Source organism: Petromyzon marinus, chromosome 33 (genome assembly GCF_048934315.1).
Source record: "Petromyzon marinus isolate PM22_M1 ecotype Great Lakes invasive population chromosome 33, UKy_Petmar_22M1.pri1.0, whole genome shotgun sequence".
NCBI lineage: Eukaryota > Metazoa > Chordata > Hyperoartia > Petromyzontiformes > Petromyzontidae > Petromyzon > Petromyzon marinus.
In genome coordinates, this window is record NC_133699.1 from 6,088,688 (window position 1) to 6,106,952 (window position 18,265).

At 48.7% G+C, this 18,265-nt stretch overlaps 2 protein-coding genes across 5 annotated transcripts in view; one reads left to right on the forward strand and one right to left on the reverse strand.

Annotated features, from left to right (window-relative positions):
* The first annotated feature begins 3,988 nt into the window (after positions 1–3,988).
* LRR1 (leucine rich repeat protein 1) lies at positions 3,989–10,459 on the forward strand. 3 transcript variants are annotated; one of them, XM_032964984.2, is made up of 7 exons: positions 3,989–4,104; positions 4,545–4,604; positions 5,296–5,566; positions 6,362–6,460; positions 7,249–7,449; positions 8,660–9,207; positions 9,530–10,459. In XM_032964984.2, exons 3-7 carry the CDS (start codon positions 5,321–5,323, stop codon positions 9,771–9,773), a joined length of 1,338 nt encoding a protein of 445 aa, XP_032820875.1. In that variant the 5' UTR covers positions 3,989–4,104; positions 4,545–4,604; positions 5,296–5,320; the 3' UTR covers positions 9,774–10,459. The 3 variants fall into 3 exon arrangements, with proteins under 3 accessions (XP_032820875.1, XP_032820872.1, XP_032820874.1); XM_032964981.2 differs by having other exon boundaries at positions 4,050–4,175; XM_032964983.2 differs by lacking the exon at positions 3,989–4,104 and adding an exon at positions 4,111–4,433.
* The window catches only part of LOC116948372 (Fanconi anemia group M protein), a 59,509-nt gene continuing 51,631 nt past the window's right edge, over positions 10,388–18,265 (reverse strand). For both annotated transcript variants that reach the window (XM_032964980.2, XM_032964979.2), the window contains exons 17-23: positions 17,071–17,223; positions 16,609–16,768; positions 16,006–16,109; positions 14,594–15,514; positions 13,992–14,247; positions 13,276–13,588; positions 10,388–12,152 (exon numbers count right to left, since the gene is read on the reverse strand). In XM_032964980.2, the coding sequence (XP_032820871.2) occupies positions 12,035–12,152; positions 13,276–13,588; positions 13,992–14,247; positions 14,594–15,514; positions 16,006–16,109; positions 16,609–16,768; positions 17,071–17,223 (2,025 nt within the window). In that variant the 3' untranslated portion in view covers positions 10,388–12,034. The remainder of the gene's footprint in view (positions 12,153–13,275; positions 13,589–13,991; positions 14,248–14,593; positions 15,515–16,005; positions 16,110–16,608; positions 16,769–17,070; positions 17,224–18,265) is intronic.

The window sequence follows — 18,265 nt, forward strand, 5'->3', positions numbered from 1 at the left end:
ATGATGATGAAATGCATTGTCACTGCTTAACAGACGGTCTGTTTCTCCGTGCAGTAGAATTAATTAATTGAGCTTTCTCCGTCAGGTTTGCTGCGTTTGGACAAAGGTGGTCGAGATGGTGGAAACATGTTCCCTTTTCCAAGATATGGACAAACTTGGCGTGGCTGGTTGAGGGTTCTGATCACTTTTGTTTTCTTTCTTTCCACTCGGCTTTAACCTGATTGTATGCTATTGGTTTCCTCGCTTGAGACAAAGTATCCGTTCGGAATTCTCCCAGAGCAGTGCAACCTTCAGGTTCGAAGTAAGTCTGAAAGTATGATATGATAGAGCTACTTGTGAGATCCCTTTAATTGGCAGCCCGTGGTTCACGCAGGCGTACTCTGGGCCGGTCACATGTGTTAGGTTACGCATGCTCCATGGCCGTGTTGTGGGAAAATCGAAGGCAGAATGGCGACGGAAAGACAAAGGCGGATGTGGTGAAATGGCAATTAGGAAGTAGAAGCAGCTCAGCACGGGGAACATCCCGACCACTCGTGCGGAGAGGAAGCGCTGGCACACGTTAGCAGACGACCTCGGCACCCAGAGTTGACACCGATGGATGGATGAAGGAATCCACTGCTGGTTGCGTGTGACACCAGCATGTGCTCTGCTGTTGATCATATCGAAGTTCGTATTGCACTGATAGTGGAATGGACCACGTCTATTGGACAAACTCGGAGATGATTCTTTTGCAGGTGGGTAATGCCCGCTGCAACACACGCTGGGCTGTTTAAAGTTATAAACGATTTGAAAAATATAATCATGGACAGCCCCTTGCTTCAAAGTGTCCCCACGGTACGTCGGTCCTGTGGGGTTCTTTGTCTCTCACCCCTCCCCTTCTCCAATCCGCACTGTCTTGGTGAGGTGTGATGTTAGCCGTGGCCGGGAATCGAACGTAGCCGGGTTTGCAGCGCAGTACTCTAACCCCCGCACACGATTTCAAAAAGTGTCCTACGAATCGGGGGCGACCGCCCCGTGCCCCCCGCTTTGGGGGGTGGGGGCCACGCTTCCTCGTCACGGCGTCAGATGTCATACAATCTGGTTTCGTTTGAATGCATCGGGGGGTAGCGGACACACAGTGGAATTTTCCCCTGGCCCCGCACCCTCACTACAGATGGCTCTGCTACTTGCCGTGCTTTCTCCGCGCCATCATCGTGTTAGCGAGCATTTCACACGTAATCCCTGGAGGAATCGCCAACCCGGCCTTGCAGCGGGGAGAAAAAAAAAAACAATCATGACGAAGATCGTTGTGTCATTACACATTCCCTTTTCAGCCCAATTAGCAGAACGTTCAATGATATTTACATAGGCCAACTCTTAATGGGATGTTCCTTAATGAGGACCTCGTTTGCCAATGCCATTTAAAACACCCAGGTGTGCAGAGATCTATGTCAAAGCTGTAGAGGCCAGATGGCAATGTGCCTTGCTCACAGGCACAATATAGCTTCGCAAGAGCATCCTCACAAGAACAACATCAGAAGCAGCCATGAGAATCAGAATATTTAGACCGCGGGAGGAATCCGATGAGCTATGAAGCTCTTTGGTTTTTTTTACAAATATCCAGTATGGGCGGGTTAGCAAGTTACAACAGCAAAATTGAGAGAATGGTAAGCAAGTCACCAGATATAAATAAATAATATACACGTTAATACATTAATTATATGAATGCTTGGGCAAGAAAACAACAAAACAATCCCAGAACACACTAAGATAACACCAATACAGCAGTAGTCCGTCAATAAAATGGCACATTAACATCGAACTATCGTTACACAGGGATAAAAGTTACAAATCACACTTGACAAATGAGCCATGATCTATCCACTGTTGGGTGAAGGCCTCACCGTGGCGTCGTCATATCTCGTAGCCTTGTGATCCAACAATCCCATCTAGCACAGGGGTCAACAAACTTGCGGCTCCAAAGCCCGGCTCTTGAAGCGACTGCTTCGTGACCATTATTTATTAAGGACCACCATCGTCTTGTATTCACCACAGCAGTGCATTGCGGCTCTTGAAATATTGAGTGATGTTTTTTTTTACCGAATTAGAACAAAAAATTGGACTCCTCTTGTTATTTTGGTTGACCGAGCACGTGGACATAATCCGATGATGGCGTGGGCTCCATCTCTGCGATGGTTGTCATCTCGAGTGCGCGTGTTCTTTGGCTTCCAATCCGTCGTTCGTCTCGACCAGCGGCTATCGTCCCTCCTGGAGACGTGTACTGCCCAAGCACGTCTGCATTTTTCTTTTCAATGCTATGATAGAAAAATGCAAACGAAAAATGATCGGACACGGCTAACATTCGGTGGCGAGCCATTTTATTGAGGGACTACTGCTGTGCGTTGTCTTGGTGTGGTCTGGGACTGTTGTTGTGTTTGCTGACTTGCCCAAGCTTGATAAATTTTACTTATATCATTAGTTACGTATTATTTAAATTTGGTGACTTGCTTACCATTTTTATATTTTGCACTTCTATCGGTTTTTTTTTTGTATTGTTTGCTGCTGTAACTTTCTGACCTGCCCCGACTGGACATGTGAAAAAGAGCTTAATCGCTCACCGGATTCCTCCCAGTATAAATAAAGACTCTGATTCAGATAAAGGTCCTGGGCGGAATCCTTCATCAAAGGGCTGAAAACTAAATATTGTCTGGGAGCCCTTCTTTTACAAGAGACAAGCTTTTTTCACGTAATTAGGGGGGGTTGGAAATTCCCTGCTTCTAAAATCTAAGAGGGAGAATTACAGTATACTTCATCATCCCGACTTACACAGGGAATGGCAGATATAACATCTGATGTTAACTACCTCGCCTGGTATACAGGAGGTCGTGGGTTCAATCCCGACCTCTGACGCCTGTATATTTGGAGTTTGCATGTTCTCCCCGTGGATTATTCTCCGGGTCCTCCCGGTTTTTACGTCGACATTCACATTTTGAAACACGCGTTTAGAGTTATTTGGCTGCTAGAAATGTTCACGTGATAAGCCGCTTCGTTGAGTCATCATTTCTGATAACCAGGTCGCTTTTGAAAAAGAGGAATTCAGCTCAGTGGGCCTTACCTGGTCAAATAAATAAATAAAAGTTTGTGGTTTTAGTTTGTCGCAAGTGTCAGGAATTGAAATTGGATCAGTTTCTCCCTCTGCTGGGAGCACGGTGTTACTACTACAATGCGCGATGTTACGTCTTCTACTCTGAACAGGGGTAGGCAAACCAAAATAATTAGAGACATTTTTTCCGAATTTGTAAAACAAAAAATCCCTCAATATATCAAGACATGAACTATAATTGCAAGTGAATACGAGGCGGCAGCACGCGGCTGACTTAGAACGGACTTCGCCCATGACGGTACGGTGTTTTATTTTAATTTTGAGGCAGTGTTGTTGACGAATGAGTTGAGTTTTGTTGTTGTTTGTGTACCACTGGCCAACGCAGTATCGCCAGACGATTTGCTTTATTAGAACAAAGGAACGGTCAAAACGTGTTTTTATGCATGTGCCAGGCATCTCAGAATCATATTAATTATTTATACTGGAGGAATCCGATGAGCTATAAAGCTATTTTTCACAGATGTCCAGTAGATCTCAGTCAGCGAACCCAAAGCACCTGGCTCTGTCCCGTGACCTTCCTGCCAGGTATGTGCACGTTTGTAATTTGTAGGGTGTTACGGCGATAAACGCAGCAACACGGAGCGAACAGCAACGTTTGGCTATCGGCGTCGTCAGCAGGGGGCCCAGGTCGAGCATTAGTCCTCCGGGCCGCTCAAAGTTCGCGCGCTTTTAACAGCTGCGAAAAGGGGGCGCGTCACTCATCGCGCTCGTTGATTGGCTCGCACGCTCTGATCACGCCCCCTCATGTCAACTCTCGTTAGTCGGTTCCGTGCGATCACGCGCCAGTTAGGCGCCCCCCATTGGTCGAGAGCGACAGCTTACGCCCCTCCCATAATCCCAACAACTTAGACGCCGACGTATTAAGCGCGGTTCGATCAATGAGAAAGCTCGTTACGTGATTCGACCAATGAGAAAGCTCGTTACGGCTCGTCGTCGACGCGATACAACGCGCTTCACGATTGGTCTGAACTGCGCGGCGCTACAGTCCTGGGACCTAAATTTGGCGGGAAAGCGTTTTTTGTGTGCACGTCTGGTATGGAGTCTTCATCGCCGTTTCGTTCTTTAAACAAAGGAGATGAATAAAAGCGACTTATTGCCCCGATGTCGCAACCGTCGCGGTGTGCGATTCACTGTTGTAAACGAAGACAACGAGCGAGTCTACTTTGTTGAGTTCATTTGTCAGGCGCGTTCACGTACAGACAGACGTGTTCTAATGCTACCCTATACTTTTAATATTCAGCCCCTGATATGAAGCCAGTGCTGGGTGAAGGTCCTCCCCACGCCCGTTTCGGTAAACGGGGGAGCGGGCATGGAGTGCTCTGTTGTCAAAGTACTGCCGGATATGTTTCGTAAACGTGCTGTAAAGTACATATCGGCTTGCGTGGGTTTTTTTTTCGTTCAGGGACACCGTACACTGCGGGAGGACTTGGTGTCGAGAAGCTACTGCAGACCCGCGCACAAGGTATGAAAGCCACGCGCTTACCAAAGTAAAGTGTCTTTAATCGTAATAGTAACACAGACACGTACAACCGTAACTCAAGAGGCGCGCGGAGCCTATAGCTCAGCGTCACTTCGAAAGCTGCTGCCGTGACACCATCGTGCCAGTGAAGGTATCTATGGAACATCTTTGCCAGTATTAAAATAATAAGAGAAAATATGTAACAATAAGCTTTACCCTTTCTGGAAATAAGACGTTCAAACACCAAATAGATACCTATTACAAGACATAAATTATGCATTAATCACACAAACTTGTGGCAAAATAGTACAAGTATAAACACGACTTCATATTATAATCTTAGTTCTTTCGGTAAAGTCACGTTGAAGGGAAACAACAAAATAATAAAATATATCTAAAACCAAAAATATTTTTTTTATTTTGTTGTTTCCCTTCAACGTGACTTTACCGAAAGAACTAAGAATATGAATTACTGCAGTCACGAAAGCTTTAAATCAAAACGACTTAATATTATTAGGTTGTGCTTCTACTCGTAGTGTAAGGGCACGTCCCTAATAACAGTATAAGCACAACTTTATACCCTGTTATTACGGACATTCCCAATTAAAAAAAAAACTGGCTATATTGATCCAAAAAAAGGCCAATTTATAAATGTGTGTTTTGCCCCAACGCCTATACCTGTCGGCTTGTGTAGCGGCTGGGACGCCACTTGCGTCGGGATGCGGCTGCAGTGCGACGTGGAGACCTCGAGCCGCCTGCTGCCGTCGTGTGGCCTAAGGGGTCGCGGGCGCGGGATCTGGTCGGCCCTTACCATCGGGGCCCGTGGCGGCGGTGCCGGCAGTGCCGCCGCCGGTGGTGCTGGTGGTGGTGGCGGCGACGGTGGAGATAAGGACGGCAGGAACGCGCACGGCCAGCTCTGGCTCATGGTCTGCAGCAGCAAGGACAAAGCCGGCTCCAGATACAAGGCACTGGCTGTGGCCCATTTATACGCTAAACATGTTTCGCATGCCCCGGGGCTGCGCGAGGTGGCCAGGAGATAATGCAGTCATAGGCCCCAATAGCTTGGATCGATCTGTGGATTGAGTCGGTGTGGAGGTGTGTTATCCCATCGAATGCATGGATTTTCTCTGGGCTTCTCTGGTTTCTGCCCACTTACCAAATACTTGAACGGAATAGGCTGAATTTTACAGTGCATGATCCTCCCAAAAGAGTTGCTACTGGGAAGGCTTTTTGGGTAATTTAAGGGCACGATATTTACAAGCACAACTAAAACAAATAACTAAGCCTGGCCATATGTTCATTGCCACACAGTTTCATTGCAGAAATGCATGTGGGTAATTGCATGGTAAAGGAATTAAAACAGTAATGCAAGTGTATTTAACACGGCAGTGTAAATGGATATCACATCATCCTGAATGTTTAGAAATTCCAAAAACCCTAAATTTTGGTCCATATTGTGATCACAGTATCAAGTTCTTTAAATGGTCACTTAAAATATAGGGCGAATGCATTTTCATGAGTGTACAAGCACAAACCATTAATATTAATTGTCAGCAACGATTTGTCTGAAAATTAATGATAGTGCGTCATAGCCTACAGACTTGTGCCTGGTGGTTATGACCCTAGGGGTTGCAAAATTTAGGACGGCCAGTCAGACACTCATTTTAGTTGTGGATATTCTACACTACTGGACAGTGGTGCTACGGTCTCACATTTGCCTTGTTGATATTTTATTTGCTCTCTCTGTATTTCCGCTGCAGCTCAAAGGGAATATCGAGCAGCTCTTCACGAAGTTTGTCGATGAAGGAAAAGCCACCGTGCGGCTTAAGGAGCCCCCGGTTGACTTGTGCCTCAGCAAGGTACCTATCATCGATTGAAAAATAGGCGCTGCGTTAATGATAAGCCTCTAACCAAATCACCCGGAGTCCGCCCAATCTCCTCCAATTGCGGAAGCGATGTACATTTTGAGTTTCCAGTTTATTTTGCTGAACCTGGTGAAAACTCGAGAGACCATAACAGTCTCATTTGCAAGAGTAACCTGGGGGGATTAGTCTGCCAGTCGGGGGTGATGATATGTATAAACCAAACTGAGTATGTTGAGTCTGGATTGTAGTCAGATAAGTGACCACCAATCACAGATTGTTGTAGGCTGCTGTGGGGCTATTTGGTGAGTAGCAGAGGAGAGTGCAGCAACCTCCATTGTTGTACTATATTTAAGCTCTCGTGTTTGCGTCTTGCCTCTACTAAACCACACTGACCAGTATGGTAAATTTTCCCCCATGGTCCACACGAATGGGATGTAAATGTGAATGCTTGAGATTGGAGTGCTTGTTGGGACTTTGATCTGAATTAGGGTAATTTCGGGTAGCCAAATGGGGACATTCTTAATTATTTTATGGAATCCAACTCGGATCTCTCGGCTCGGTGCAGTGCGCTAACCACTGGGCCAGCACTCCACCCTAGTGCCTGGTGTATACCTCTTACTAAACTACATACTCCCTTTGTCATATTAGCCGGAGTGAAAAAAAAACTAGCTAACATTAACGGAGCTTTGTGTTAACGGGACTGTTTGCGAGCTTCCAAACACATAACGGCCCCCGTTTGCGTTAACAACAAAACGATTGGTGGGTGGTGCGCGCACACGCAGGCGAGCACAGTGGGGCTCAAGGGTTTCCTGTCAGCACTGCGGCTGGCGCACCAGGACCACAACGTCTCCTCGATGCATATCTCTTCGCTGGCTCCCGCCCGCTCCTCGGACGTTGAGAAGCCGCGCGAGCGCATGACTGTACTTGCCCGTGCCGATTACCCACTCATCGCCGGCTTCCCCAGCTCCCTCCAGACGCTGCAGGTGCCGCCCCAGCCCCCCCCCCCTACATTGCTCGCGAATGTTCCCTTGTCGGTTTTCTGCTGCAGTGGGCTAGGTCGCTTGGTCGGTGAGGGTTTTGTCATGGTGTTGAGCCTGGCACCGCTGAGAATCTGGGATTTGAATCGGAGTTTCAGCTGCCCCGACAACGGATAAACCAGGTTGTTGAGTGCAGTGAGTTGATGGTCTCAGCCCAGTCATCTATAACTTACATAAGAACTCACTTAGATACCCATAGGATTATGCATAAACCTATAGCTTCACAAAGAGACCCATAGATTAATATAGATTCAGTTTTGATTAAACTTGGTTCTCCCAATGTTTATAGTGGAGCTTGGACACCAGTGACTGACATTGACACCCATACACTTAGACCTATATATTTATATATAAAGCAAGACTCAGACCAAGTTGTGCGTTAAACTAGGTTCTCAAATATACACATTTTGTTTTACAATCGTAAACTACAGTAGGGAATTTGTACTTTTGAGCCTTTCCTTCTAATACTACTGCCAGCATAATTATTGAAATTGTAAAGCTCTGTGTGGGTATGTGTTATATCTATATGTGTATATATTACACCACTCCCCATAATTATCCTCATCAGCCATGATTGTCCATTTCTGAGTGAAAGCCTCACAGGGGTTGGGGAGATTGACCGATTTGTAGATGTCCGTCGTATACTGCCCACGTATCTGTTAAAAGGCTAAGCTTCGTGGCATTGCTGTCCAGTGTGCAGGCAGTGCAACTGCAACAGGGCCCACAGCCCGGAGGGGCTTGGTTGCCAGGCAACAACTCGCATGGCCAATATAGAATCGGTGTGGTGTTAACTACTTCACCTGCTATACAGGTCGTGGGTTCGATCCCAACCCTGATGCCTGTATATTTGGAGTTTGCATGTTCTCCCCGTGGTCGCGTGGATTTTTCTCCAGGTCCACCGGTTTTTCCCTCAACATTTAGAAACATGCGTTTAGAGTGTTTGGCTGCTATAAATTTCCACATGAGCCACTTTGTTGAGCTATCATTTGCAGGCAGGTTGCTTCTGGAAAAGAGCTATATAGCTCATTGGGCCTTACCTGGTGAAATAAAAAGTTTAGTTTGTTATTCACGCTTGCGCACCCTTCGTGTTCTATTGACACAGCAGCTGCACGCCCCCCCCCATCCACCCCTCTCCCTGCCCGCTTCTCACCACCAGGTTTCCAACTGTCGCCTGTCGCGCGTGGACAGCCGCATGCTGAGCCTGCGCCACCTGTGCCGCCTCGACCTGAGCCACAACCACGTGCGAGAGCTGACGGCAGCGCTCTCCTCGCTCGGCTGCCTGGCCGAGCTCGTCCTCGCCGACAACCACCTGGAGGCGTTCCCCTCCGCGCTCTGCTCCGACGACTCAGCGCTGCGCCGGTCGCTGCGCCTGCTCGACCTCTCGCGCAACCGCCTGCGCTCGCTGCCGCACAACTTCGGCCGCCTTAGTGAGCTTGCGCACCTCCGCCTGGACGACAACCGCCTGACGGCGCTGTGGCGCGGGCTGGGCCGGCCCAACGCCGGCGTTGGCCGGCTGAGGTCCCTGTCGGCAGCGCGGAACGCCGTTGCACGGCTGCCTGGTGGGTTCGCGCGCCTGCGCCTAGATGTGCTGGACCTGCACGGGAACCCGCTGGAGCAGCCGCGACCCCGCGACCTTGTCGCTGTGCGACTACTGCTTCCTCCGACACTGGCCGAGCTGGCGGCACGAGCGGCGAAGGCGTGCAGGTAACCACGGAGACTCGCGATATTTGTGGGCTGGGACTGGCCAGACCGCAGGACCTCTAGCAGATTCTGGAGTTGGATCGCTACACTGCATGCTTGCGGCATCTTAAATAAAGTGAAGTTGAGGTTTCAATTGAGAATTAAGTTGGACAGAGTTGTATGGTTGCTACAAGCACATTCTAATTTTGTGGCCCACTGGAAAATATTATCCTTATAGTCAATACATGATTGGATAGGTGGTTAGTGGAGGGATGTACATATTGCAACTATATGAATGTCTCAGTGCCCACTCATAAAGGTGCTATCCTGTTTTTCTCCTCCTAAGGCTGCCCTACTGTCCAGCTTCGGTGCCGGCTGAGCTCTGCCGATGGCTCGACGCGGCCGAGCCGTGCGAAGGCTGCGGTAGTTTTGCGCTCGACAGCTTCGTGGCCGCGTCTCTGCCGCTAGACCTGCGGTGCATCGCCACTCAGGTGGTGCTGCTGGACCATGGTGGCAGAGGCCAGGAGGCCCCTCGGCTTGTGTTCTTCTGCTCCCGTGCCTGTCACCAGCGCTTCATTCTGAAGCTCTGACAGCGTGAACTTTATATACCAAAGAAAAAAAGCACCAGAGTAATCAAAGTTCCCCTCGTTGAACTTCAATGAGAAAAGCCTACTCACGTATATTTTGCTCGGGTATGAAAGTTCTATGAAATTGTTGCTTATGGACCAACTCAGAGAATGTTCCCGATCTCATCTATGGTTGTTCCTAGCTGGTGCTTGAATGGGTGACCACCATGCACAATAATAGGTTGCTGTGGGTCTATGTGGTGGGCAGTGTGGCAAAATCCATTATTATAATGCACTTCTATGCTCCAATTTGTTCCCAGCCTTCACAAACCCACAGCTGACCATGGTGAAGTATGGTTAAATAACCCACCCCCACATCACATGACGTGCATGGCCAACCATTCCAATGCAGGACCCTCCTGATTCGGTCTTGGGACTTGAAGCTCTGCTGTGTAAAACCAGGCAATGACAGCTCTAAGTTTCAACTGCCCTCCTGCTGCCACTCTGTACCTGGTCACTTTATATTGTTAAAGAGATCTCAATACCTACTGTAGCTTTGGATAAATAAGCCTAAAAACAGTGGGGCAAGATTAATTCCTGCCGTTATCTGGAGAGAGTAATTTCAGGCAATTACACACTTATACTTGAAGCATTTTTTTTATTTATCATTACCATGACACATTACAAATTAAATAAAAAGCACAGCATTATCTTGTTGCAGATGCTTTCTGTAACATATATCACGCTGAACACAAGGATTCACTTTTCATTTCAAATAAGTTAGCTTGATATTAGGTCTGCATGAGAACTGTTCACTTTCATTTAAAGCTTTAGGCATCACCCTTGCCAAGGGTCACTGATTCTCAGATTTAAATATATTAATTTCGCAATGACATCAAAATTAATCAGACTTTCACAATGTGATAACCAGTGGTGTAAAAAAAAGACTCCTTTCGGGAAGGAGCCAAACTGAGCAACATCGTTTACAGGCACTTTGTTACGCAACATTGTGGCTTTCAAGCTGCTGGTGTAAAAAAAACGATGGGGCCCATTCATTCATAGTGCCTTGGCAGTGGAACTTAAAAGAAATGCAACAGCAAATGGGATCCTAGTAGCCAAATCATAGGTTGCCTGTGGTCTCTGGCAACACGTCACCCAAAACGCAACGATTGTGTTCCAAGTGGCTGCACGAGGCAGTGGCTACAGTCGGGCTGAGCAGAGCAGGTTATTTAGAAACTCGGGAGCTCTGAACTGATGTATATTCATTAAAAAATCTTAATTTTTTTGTTACAATTAACTATGCTACACGTTATTTATAAAATTTCGATTTGTATTGCATGTGAAGATGCTGAACATTCAATTTACTTAATGCAAGTTGTAGTCTTATTGTTTGTTGAGAATGTCAAACAGCCAGGGATAACGTTCTGTGAACATCGCTGTACTCGCTAGGAGTAAGCTTGATATCGTTTTTAATCCAATCGCCCAGTGTGGACGTGGTGGTCACCCTTGTGGGTTCTGGGACCTGCCCAAACCCTTCATCTCCACAACCGATTGCACACACACACACGGCCCATATTTATTTCTCCAAAAGTATATATATTCTGTTTACAACTGTTAGACATTCTTTTGTAGATTCTCAGGCAAATAAGGAAAAGTATCATTTTTTTGGATTGTAATGGATATTTGGAATTTAACGGTTTTACTATTCACAAATTATTGAAACGTTCGAACTAAAGTTCAAGATTTATTTTTTAATCAGTTATTCTTTTTGATCTTGGGGTGCAAAACAAGACAGTGGAATGGATCTATTGCTGGGGTTGGCAACCTGCAGCTCTGGAAATATTTTTTACCGAATTTGAAAAAAATGACTTGGAATTTTGGTTGCTGAGCCTTTATCTATTGTGAAATAAATGAATTGCAAATAACCGCTCAACATCCTACATGCAATTCAACGCATGTACACCTTACGTCAAGTCCTGGATAAAGTCCTCATGCTGTGTCGGTCATGGGATTTGTTTGACCATACTTCACCACACTGGTCAGTGCGGGTTGCTGATGCGAGAGGGACACAGAACGCCACTGATGTTAACCATGACAGCGGATAAAACTCCGGTCACCGAATTCAAAGCGTGGTGGCGCTAACCACTGCTGCCACTCCACCTCTTGTGTGCATTGTAAGCATAATCATCTTAAACTACGCACTCGGGGGTTACACAGGCCTTTTCACGTTTGTGGAAAGAGCGGCTTGCGGGGTCGGAGATCGTCCATGCGGAGTGGGGGTCATGCTAAGGTGGCGGCGGGACGGGCAGCATGATGGGGTCAAACGGATAGCGCAGGAACTGGTGGAGGCGTTCAGCGCGTGCGTCGCTCATCCCCACCCTGGCGCGGAGCTCGCTCGCCGAGCTGTGGGAAAAAGCCACAGGTCAGCAGTCTCACACACATGCCAAAAAATCAGCGCAGAGATCCTGGGTTCCAATCTGGGCAGCTCCTTGTAATCAAACTGGGTTCCCAAGAAGTGTAGTGAGTTGACAGTCTCACCCCTGTTACCAATGGCTGTATACAAACACATCTACTAGGTTAAATTTGGTTCTGCACTTAATGTGGTTAAATTTTATATTTGGTGAACATTACTCATATGCAGAGTGGGTGCTAAAGTTTTGCCCTTTACTGTATGGACTAGAGACCATTCTCTAATACAGAGTTCCAAACGGATACCATTGAGAAAATACAACAATTCAAAGTTATTTAATTACCCAAGTAAAGCTCACTGAGTCTCAAGGCTCTCTTTTTAAAGAGGATCTTGGCATTGGGATGTATGGCCAAAGCAATTTATGCGTTGTTTGTTCACATGTCCAGGGCACTGCCTTGTACCTCCAGTCGACCTTGTCCTTGAAACTGCAGACCATAAGCCACAGCTTGGGTGCACTCTTACTTCCTCATACCCAGTTTATCACTTAGGCTTTCCCGACCAGTATTGTTCATAATAAAAGTTTTTGGGTTAGATCGCGTTATTTACTTCCTCATACTCAGCAGCACACAGACAAAGATCCACCCTGTATAGGCTGCTGGGGCAAGTGCTTTTAGGGAGCACTTAAGGCTGGAACATCAACACCACACCCGGCCATCTTTTATCTTCCCAGTGCTAATTACACTCGCCCATACTCGCATACATACATTCACAAAGACCACCCCTATATATAGCCTTTGACTGTTTGGGCAAGTGCTATTAGCGAGCCTCTAAAGACCAGCACAGCACACGAGGGTGCGGTGTGACCAGGACCACGCCTGGCTGCCTTTGTCTCCCCATTGGTGAATGTTTCACACGGTAACAGGTAGTTAATTAAGGCTGAGTCAACCTAAGGGAGGCCCAGGACCGGTTCAGATATTCGTCACCGATTGTTATCCACGAGCAGGAATTTAACTGGTCGCCGGGTTCGTAGCGCAGTGCCCATGTCCACCGCTCCCCATCGCACACACCCACAACACTCCCACTCTCTCAAACCCACACACTCTCGTTTCGCCCCACCTGGCGAGTGCGTGCTGCACGCTGCGGAAGCCCCTGCACAGGCCCAGCGCCGTCACGTACGACACGCCGGGGAGGCCGCAGTAGAAGGCGAAGGCTGCTCGCTCGTGCGGGTGCGGCTCCGCAGGCCCAACCACGCCGACGCCCTTGCGCTGCTCAGCGAGCGCCAGCCGCTGCAGCAGCGTCGCCGTGGCGATGGGGCCCGAGCTGAACAGAACCTGCACGTCTGCCGCGGCCAGTCCAGCCAGGGCCGCGTCCAGGCAGCGCGTGCGCACCTGCGGGCGCGATGCCGACGACGCGCCCGCTCCTATCTCGCCTGCAGCGCCGCATCGGGACAACAGGGTCACGCCGTCGTAGGTGTTGGAGTTCACTCCGAATTGTAACATTCAACAAACTGCTAGTGGGGGAGAAGACATTGCTACAAGCCCAACTAGGGTGTTATGCTATGGTAAGCACATACTTATTCACCAACCTCTTTCCAGTTATCTGATTAATTTTGCCAAATCACAAGTTTAGAATCTAGTCAGATAGTCCATCAATTAATCCTAAGTCATTAAGACCCAGCACCACCAGATAGAGCCAACCAAATTGTTATTACTTAACGATTTGTTTGGAGTGGTGGGTCTTAACAACTCAACTTTTATGAAAGGGAATAACAGCCGTGACAACCTCCGTGTTAAGCAAGTCAGTCTGTCCGTCCGTCCATCCCACACACCCACCGGGCTTGGGGCGCTCTCTCTCAGCGATGACGCACACGCGCTCGAAGCGCTCCTGCAGGGCCCGGACGCGCGCCGCCACACGCGACCTCCCGGCTGGCCCCGCCAGCTCTCCCGTGGCGGCGCGCTTCACGGCCATGCGGCGGCTCACCACGTAGTCCCCGCCGACGCCCTGCAGCACCGCGGCGTGCACGCCCAGACGCTGTCGCAGGAACGTCACCACCTCCTGACCTGTCGACGCTACCTCGTGGCTTCCCACCTGCACACGGAGGGGAAGATGGGGATGGGGCAGCAGAGTTTGCGGATGAAGGGGAGTGAAATGTGAAGTCTAAAGTCATTAAATTGGACAGTGCTTGCATGGGTGACCAGCACGGTTACGCAGGAGACAGCAGAGGGCAGTGCGGCAAAATCAGTCGTACTGTACTCATGCCACCACTAAATCCGAACTGACAAATATGGTCGTTTTCTTGTGCCGTTACGCTGATAGCACACGTGATAAAACTGTTATTAAATTACGCGTTATTTGCTAAGTACGACAGGCTTCAGTTTGTTGACACTTATACACAACAGATTCCTCATCCAGACAAACCCAGCACCACACTCACCAGAATCAGTAGCTCATCTTGCTGATCCACGGGCGTCGCCACCGAAGAAGCTGTCATAGCCGGCTTGGGTGCAGTCTTCCCTGGTGCACCAGTCTTGACAGTGGAGCACGCTTGCCGATGCTGCGCGTCATTCGTCACCGAGCTGAGTCGGGAGTCAAAGTTCAACATGCTACGATCCTGGGCGTCCCGTCGCACTGGCGTTTGAACGTTCGTCACGTCTGTCATTTCCAAACTCGCTCTCAACGTGCCAGGTCGTGAATGGCAGCTCGGGCGCTGAAATGAAACGTCGAATTTGCTGCAATTGTGAGTGTTTGTGCTGTCCCTGCTGTTGCGTGGTGCCGTCTCAAAGTCGATTGCATCCGACACCTCCGCTCGGGCCTGCAGCCTGATCCTGCAGCGCTCCGCCAACGACAACTCGGCGCGTGACGCAGCGCTTTCCCGTCGCCGGCAACTCGTGCCTACCTGGGCTGGTGGCCTCTTGAGACAGGTTTCACTGTCCTCTCCTTGCCGTGTGTCCCTGGTGTTGTCGTTCCATTCATCCGGTCCCTGCACCGCTCCGAGCAGCCGTTCGGTGACGTGGTCCGCTTTGTCGTCCTCGTCGCTTGAGGAATTTTCTTGTACGAGGATCCGACGCCGCTTTGGAGCGCCAGCACCGTTAAATCGATCCCCGCATTCCCGGCGCGGTGCCAGGAGGTCCAGCTGCTTCTGGCGCCGTGTCCGGTAAAGCCGCCGCTTGCCGTCCACAAAGCTGCTTTCGCCCTCCTCTTCCTCCTCCTCGTTGGGACGGGCACCGGGACCGGCGGTCGTCAATCCAAGGTCCTGGGTGTCGTCCTTGTCACTTAGGCAGGGGGCCTCCTCCTCGTCGACGTCATTGCTCACGCAGAAGCTGTCCTCCAAGTACGACTCCTCTTGCTCGTGCACCTGATGGCAAGTGCCACACGCATGCATGCACGGACACGTGCAAGAGATGGACGCGTCTCCAATTGAATGGACTGACTGCTGGGGTGAGCGATGGTAATAGTTAATTCTGAAACATAATTCACAATGCATCTATGAAGCCACTGATGTATTTATGGCCTCCTACGCTGTGATGGTCATGGATGTTGTTGACCATACTTCACTGTGCTGGTTAGAACTGGTTGGTGGAGAGGAGGGGGGAAGCCAAAACCGTCTGAAATATCACTCACCACCCACTAATGTTCGCCATGGCTTCAAATAAAAATCTAGTAACTGGGTTACCACTGCTACACCGCTGCAATGGTGATGTCTAAAATGTTCAATTCTAAGTTAAAGCACCGAAAATGTCCAACACCGACCTGTTGGAATCAAACCGCAAAATTTTGGTTCAAATCTGTAAATTGTTGCGAGAATTACTTTTTCGCTTAGTCGCACCAATCCGTGGTGGCAGTCACCTGAGAGAAGATGTCTTGGAACGGCTTGTAGGACAACTTGTACCGTGCGGCCTGTACCGTGGGGCTCTGCACCGACTTGAGATACACGCCGTGCATCGCCGACTCTGCAGCACGCACGCACACAAACAAACACAAGTTTCCCCAACTCCACTGTGTAGCATTATAGACTGTTGTGGCGAAGCACGAGATGGTGGTGTTTCCGAAATGGTGTCCGACCGCCTTTGTCGCGCCAGTGCTGGTGTTTCCATATGCCAGCAGGTCATTATTTTAATCCCGAGCTGACCTAAGGAAAGGCCAGAACCAGTTCTGAAATCACTGGAAACTTCGATCTCTGGGTTTAGAGCACAGTGCGAGTCACTGTGCCACTGCTCGTCACACACAGACACGACAGACATATTTTCAGGACCGCACACAATACACACAACAAAGAAAAACACAAACAGCATGCACATGCGGTCGTCACAGCACACTCAAACACGGCACAGGCAGCACATACACACACAACCAGTGCACCCTCACACCAAGCACAAAATCCAGCGCTCACCTATGACAGTAAACATTTTCACGCACACAAAGGGAGAGCGCGATGGTTGGTTTGCGCACCGTTGAGCGCCATGCCCTGTGTGAAAGTGGACGCGTCGTTGATGAATTCGCGCATGGAGGAATCGCTCCCCTCCGCATCGCTCCGCTCGTCCGACGATACAGAGCTGGCTCCCTCCTCCGACAACTCCGCCTCCTCGTCCAGGAATTGTCGACCAGAGCCCTGATGTGATGAGAGAATGGACACAATACTGGGGTGAGTGACGTTAGCAAGCGCCTATTAAGACCGGCACGGTCCGCCAGGGCATGGCGTGGCCAGCACCATGCCCAGCCTTTGCCACCCCAGTGGTGATGTTTGAGATTTAACCTTGGAGAGGCCCGGGTCCAAGTCAGACATCACGAGCCACTGATGTTTCCTGTGGCCAGGAATCAAACTCAAACCCACTGGGTTTTTTTAAACTGGGGATTCACGCTCTGTACGGTGACACTACGGCATAGGCATACTTAACAGAGAGCCGATTTTACCTTCTTGGGTTTCCTACTGGATAACGACGAGGACTTCTGAGCCTTCAACTTCTCGCGGGCGACCCTCACAACCTTTCCCTGGATCTGGAAATCGTCGTCGTTATCGTCGTCATCCAAACGACAGTCGCGCGGAGCCACGCTGAACGTCGCCACCTGCGGGAGGCGTGTAAAGATGACTCCGTTTCTGCCCGCACAACGAGAGCACCACGGGGGGCTTACACCGACGTCAGCGGTGAGTGGTATCTGAACGGGTCCGGGGTTTCCCCATCATCAACACATAACACAAGTGTGGTCAACAATCTCCCGTGACTGACATGGTGTGGGGAAGGCCTTCATCCAGCAGTGGATCAACCAAGGAGGAAAAAAAAACGTCATAGCGCTAAAACCATGCAACCACTACATTTACAACACTGGCAAAAAGATGCTTGAATCAAATCACAACTGTGGTGGGTAGGCTTGAAGTCTAGGTGTGTTCTTATTTATATCTATTTACTAATCTATTTATCTAGGTCAATATTTTTTTTACTTTATTTTTTTTTGTTCTATCGACTTTACCCAGTCTCCCATCCCTGGACAGGTAGGGTGCGACAATGACCCTGAATTGCGACAAATCACAAGGCACATTCAGCATTGGACTTATTCAAGTTGGGATATGGGTTATAGGAACAGCACTAAGTCTCCCTCACGAGAGAGACGCTCCCCCAAGTTGTCTTGAACATTCGTCATCCTCAGTCACACAAACATAAATTAACACAAAGTTGTGCACGTCTTCCTTTGTATGGAACTTGAATCACAACAAAATACTGAGTTTACAACTACAGGGTTCCCTCGACTTAAAGCTTTCGTGACTGCAGGAATTCCATATTCCCTGGGTCTTTCGGTAAAGCCACGTAGATAGATCAAATCATAAAAAGTAATTAAAAAATAATAAAGTAATAACAATTTCACAACGTTTCGATCGCAACACAAGCAATTGTCATCAGGTGAGAAATATCGTGGGAGAGCTGCTGACGATTGCTTGTTGTGATCGAAACTTGATATTGTTATTATTTTAATTATTTTTTTTATTATTTGAACTATCTACGTGGCTTTACCGAAGACCCAGGGAATATAGGGTTCTCTCGCTTTAGGCAAGTTTGGTTTATGCGATTTCGTGTACATGTGGCTAACCTATTTTTACCCAAGATTCGTTATT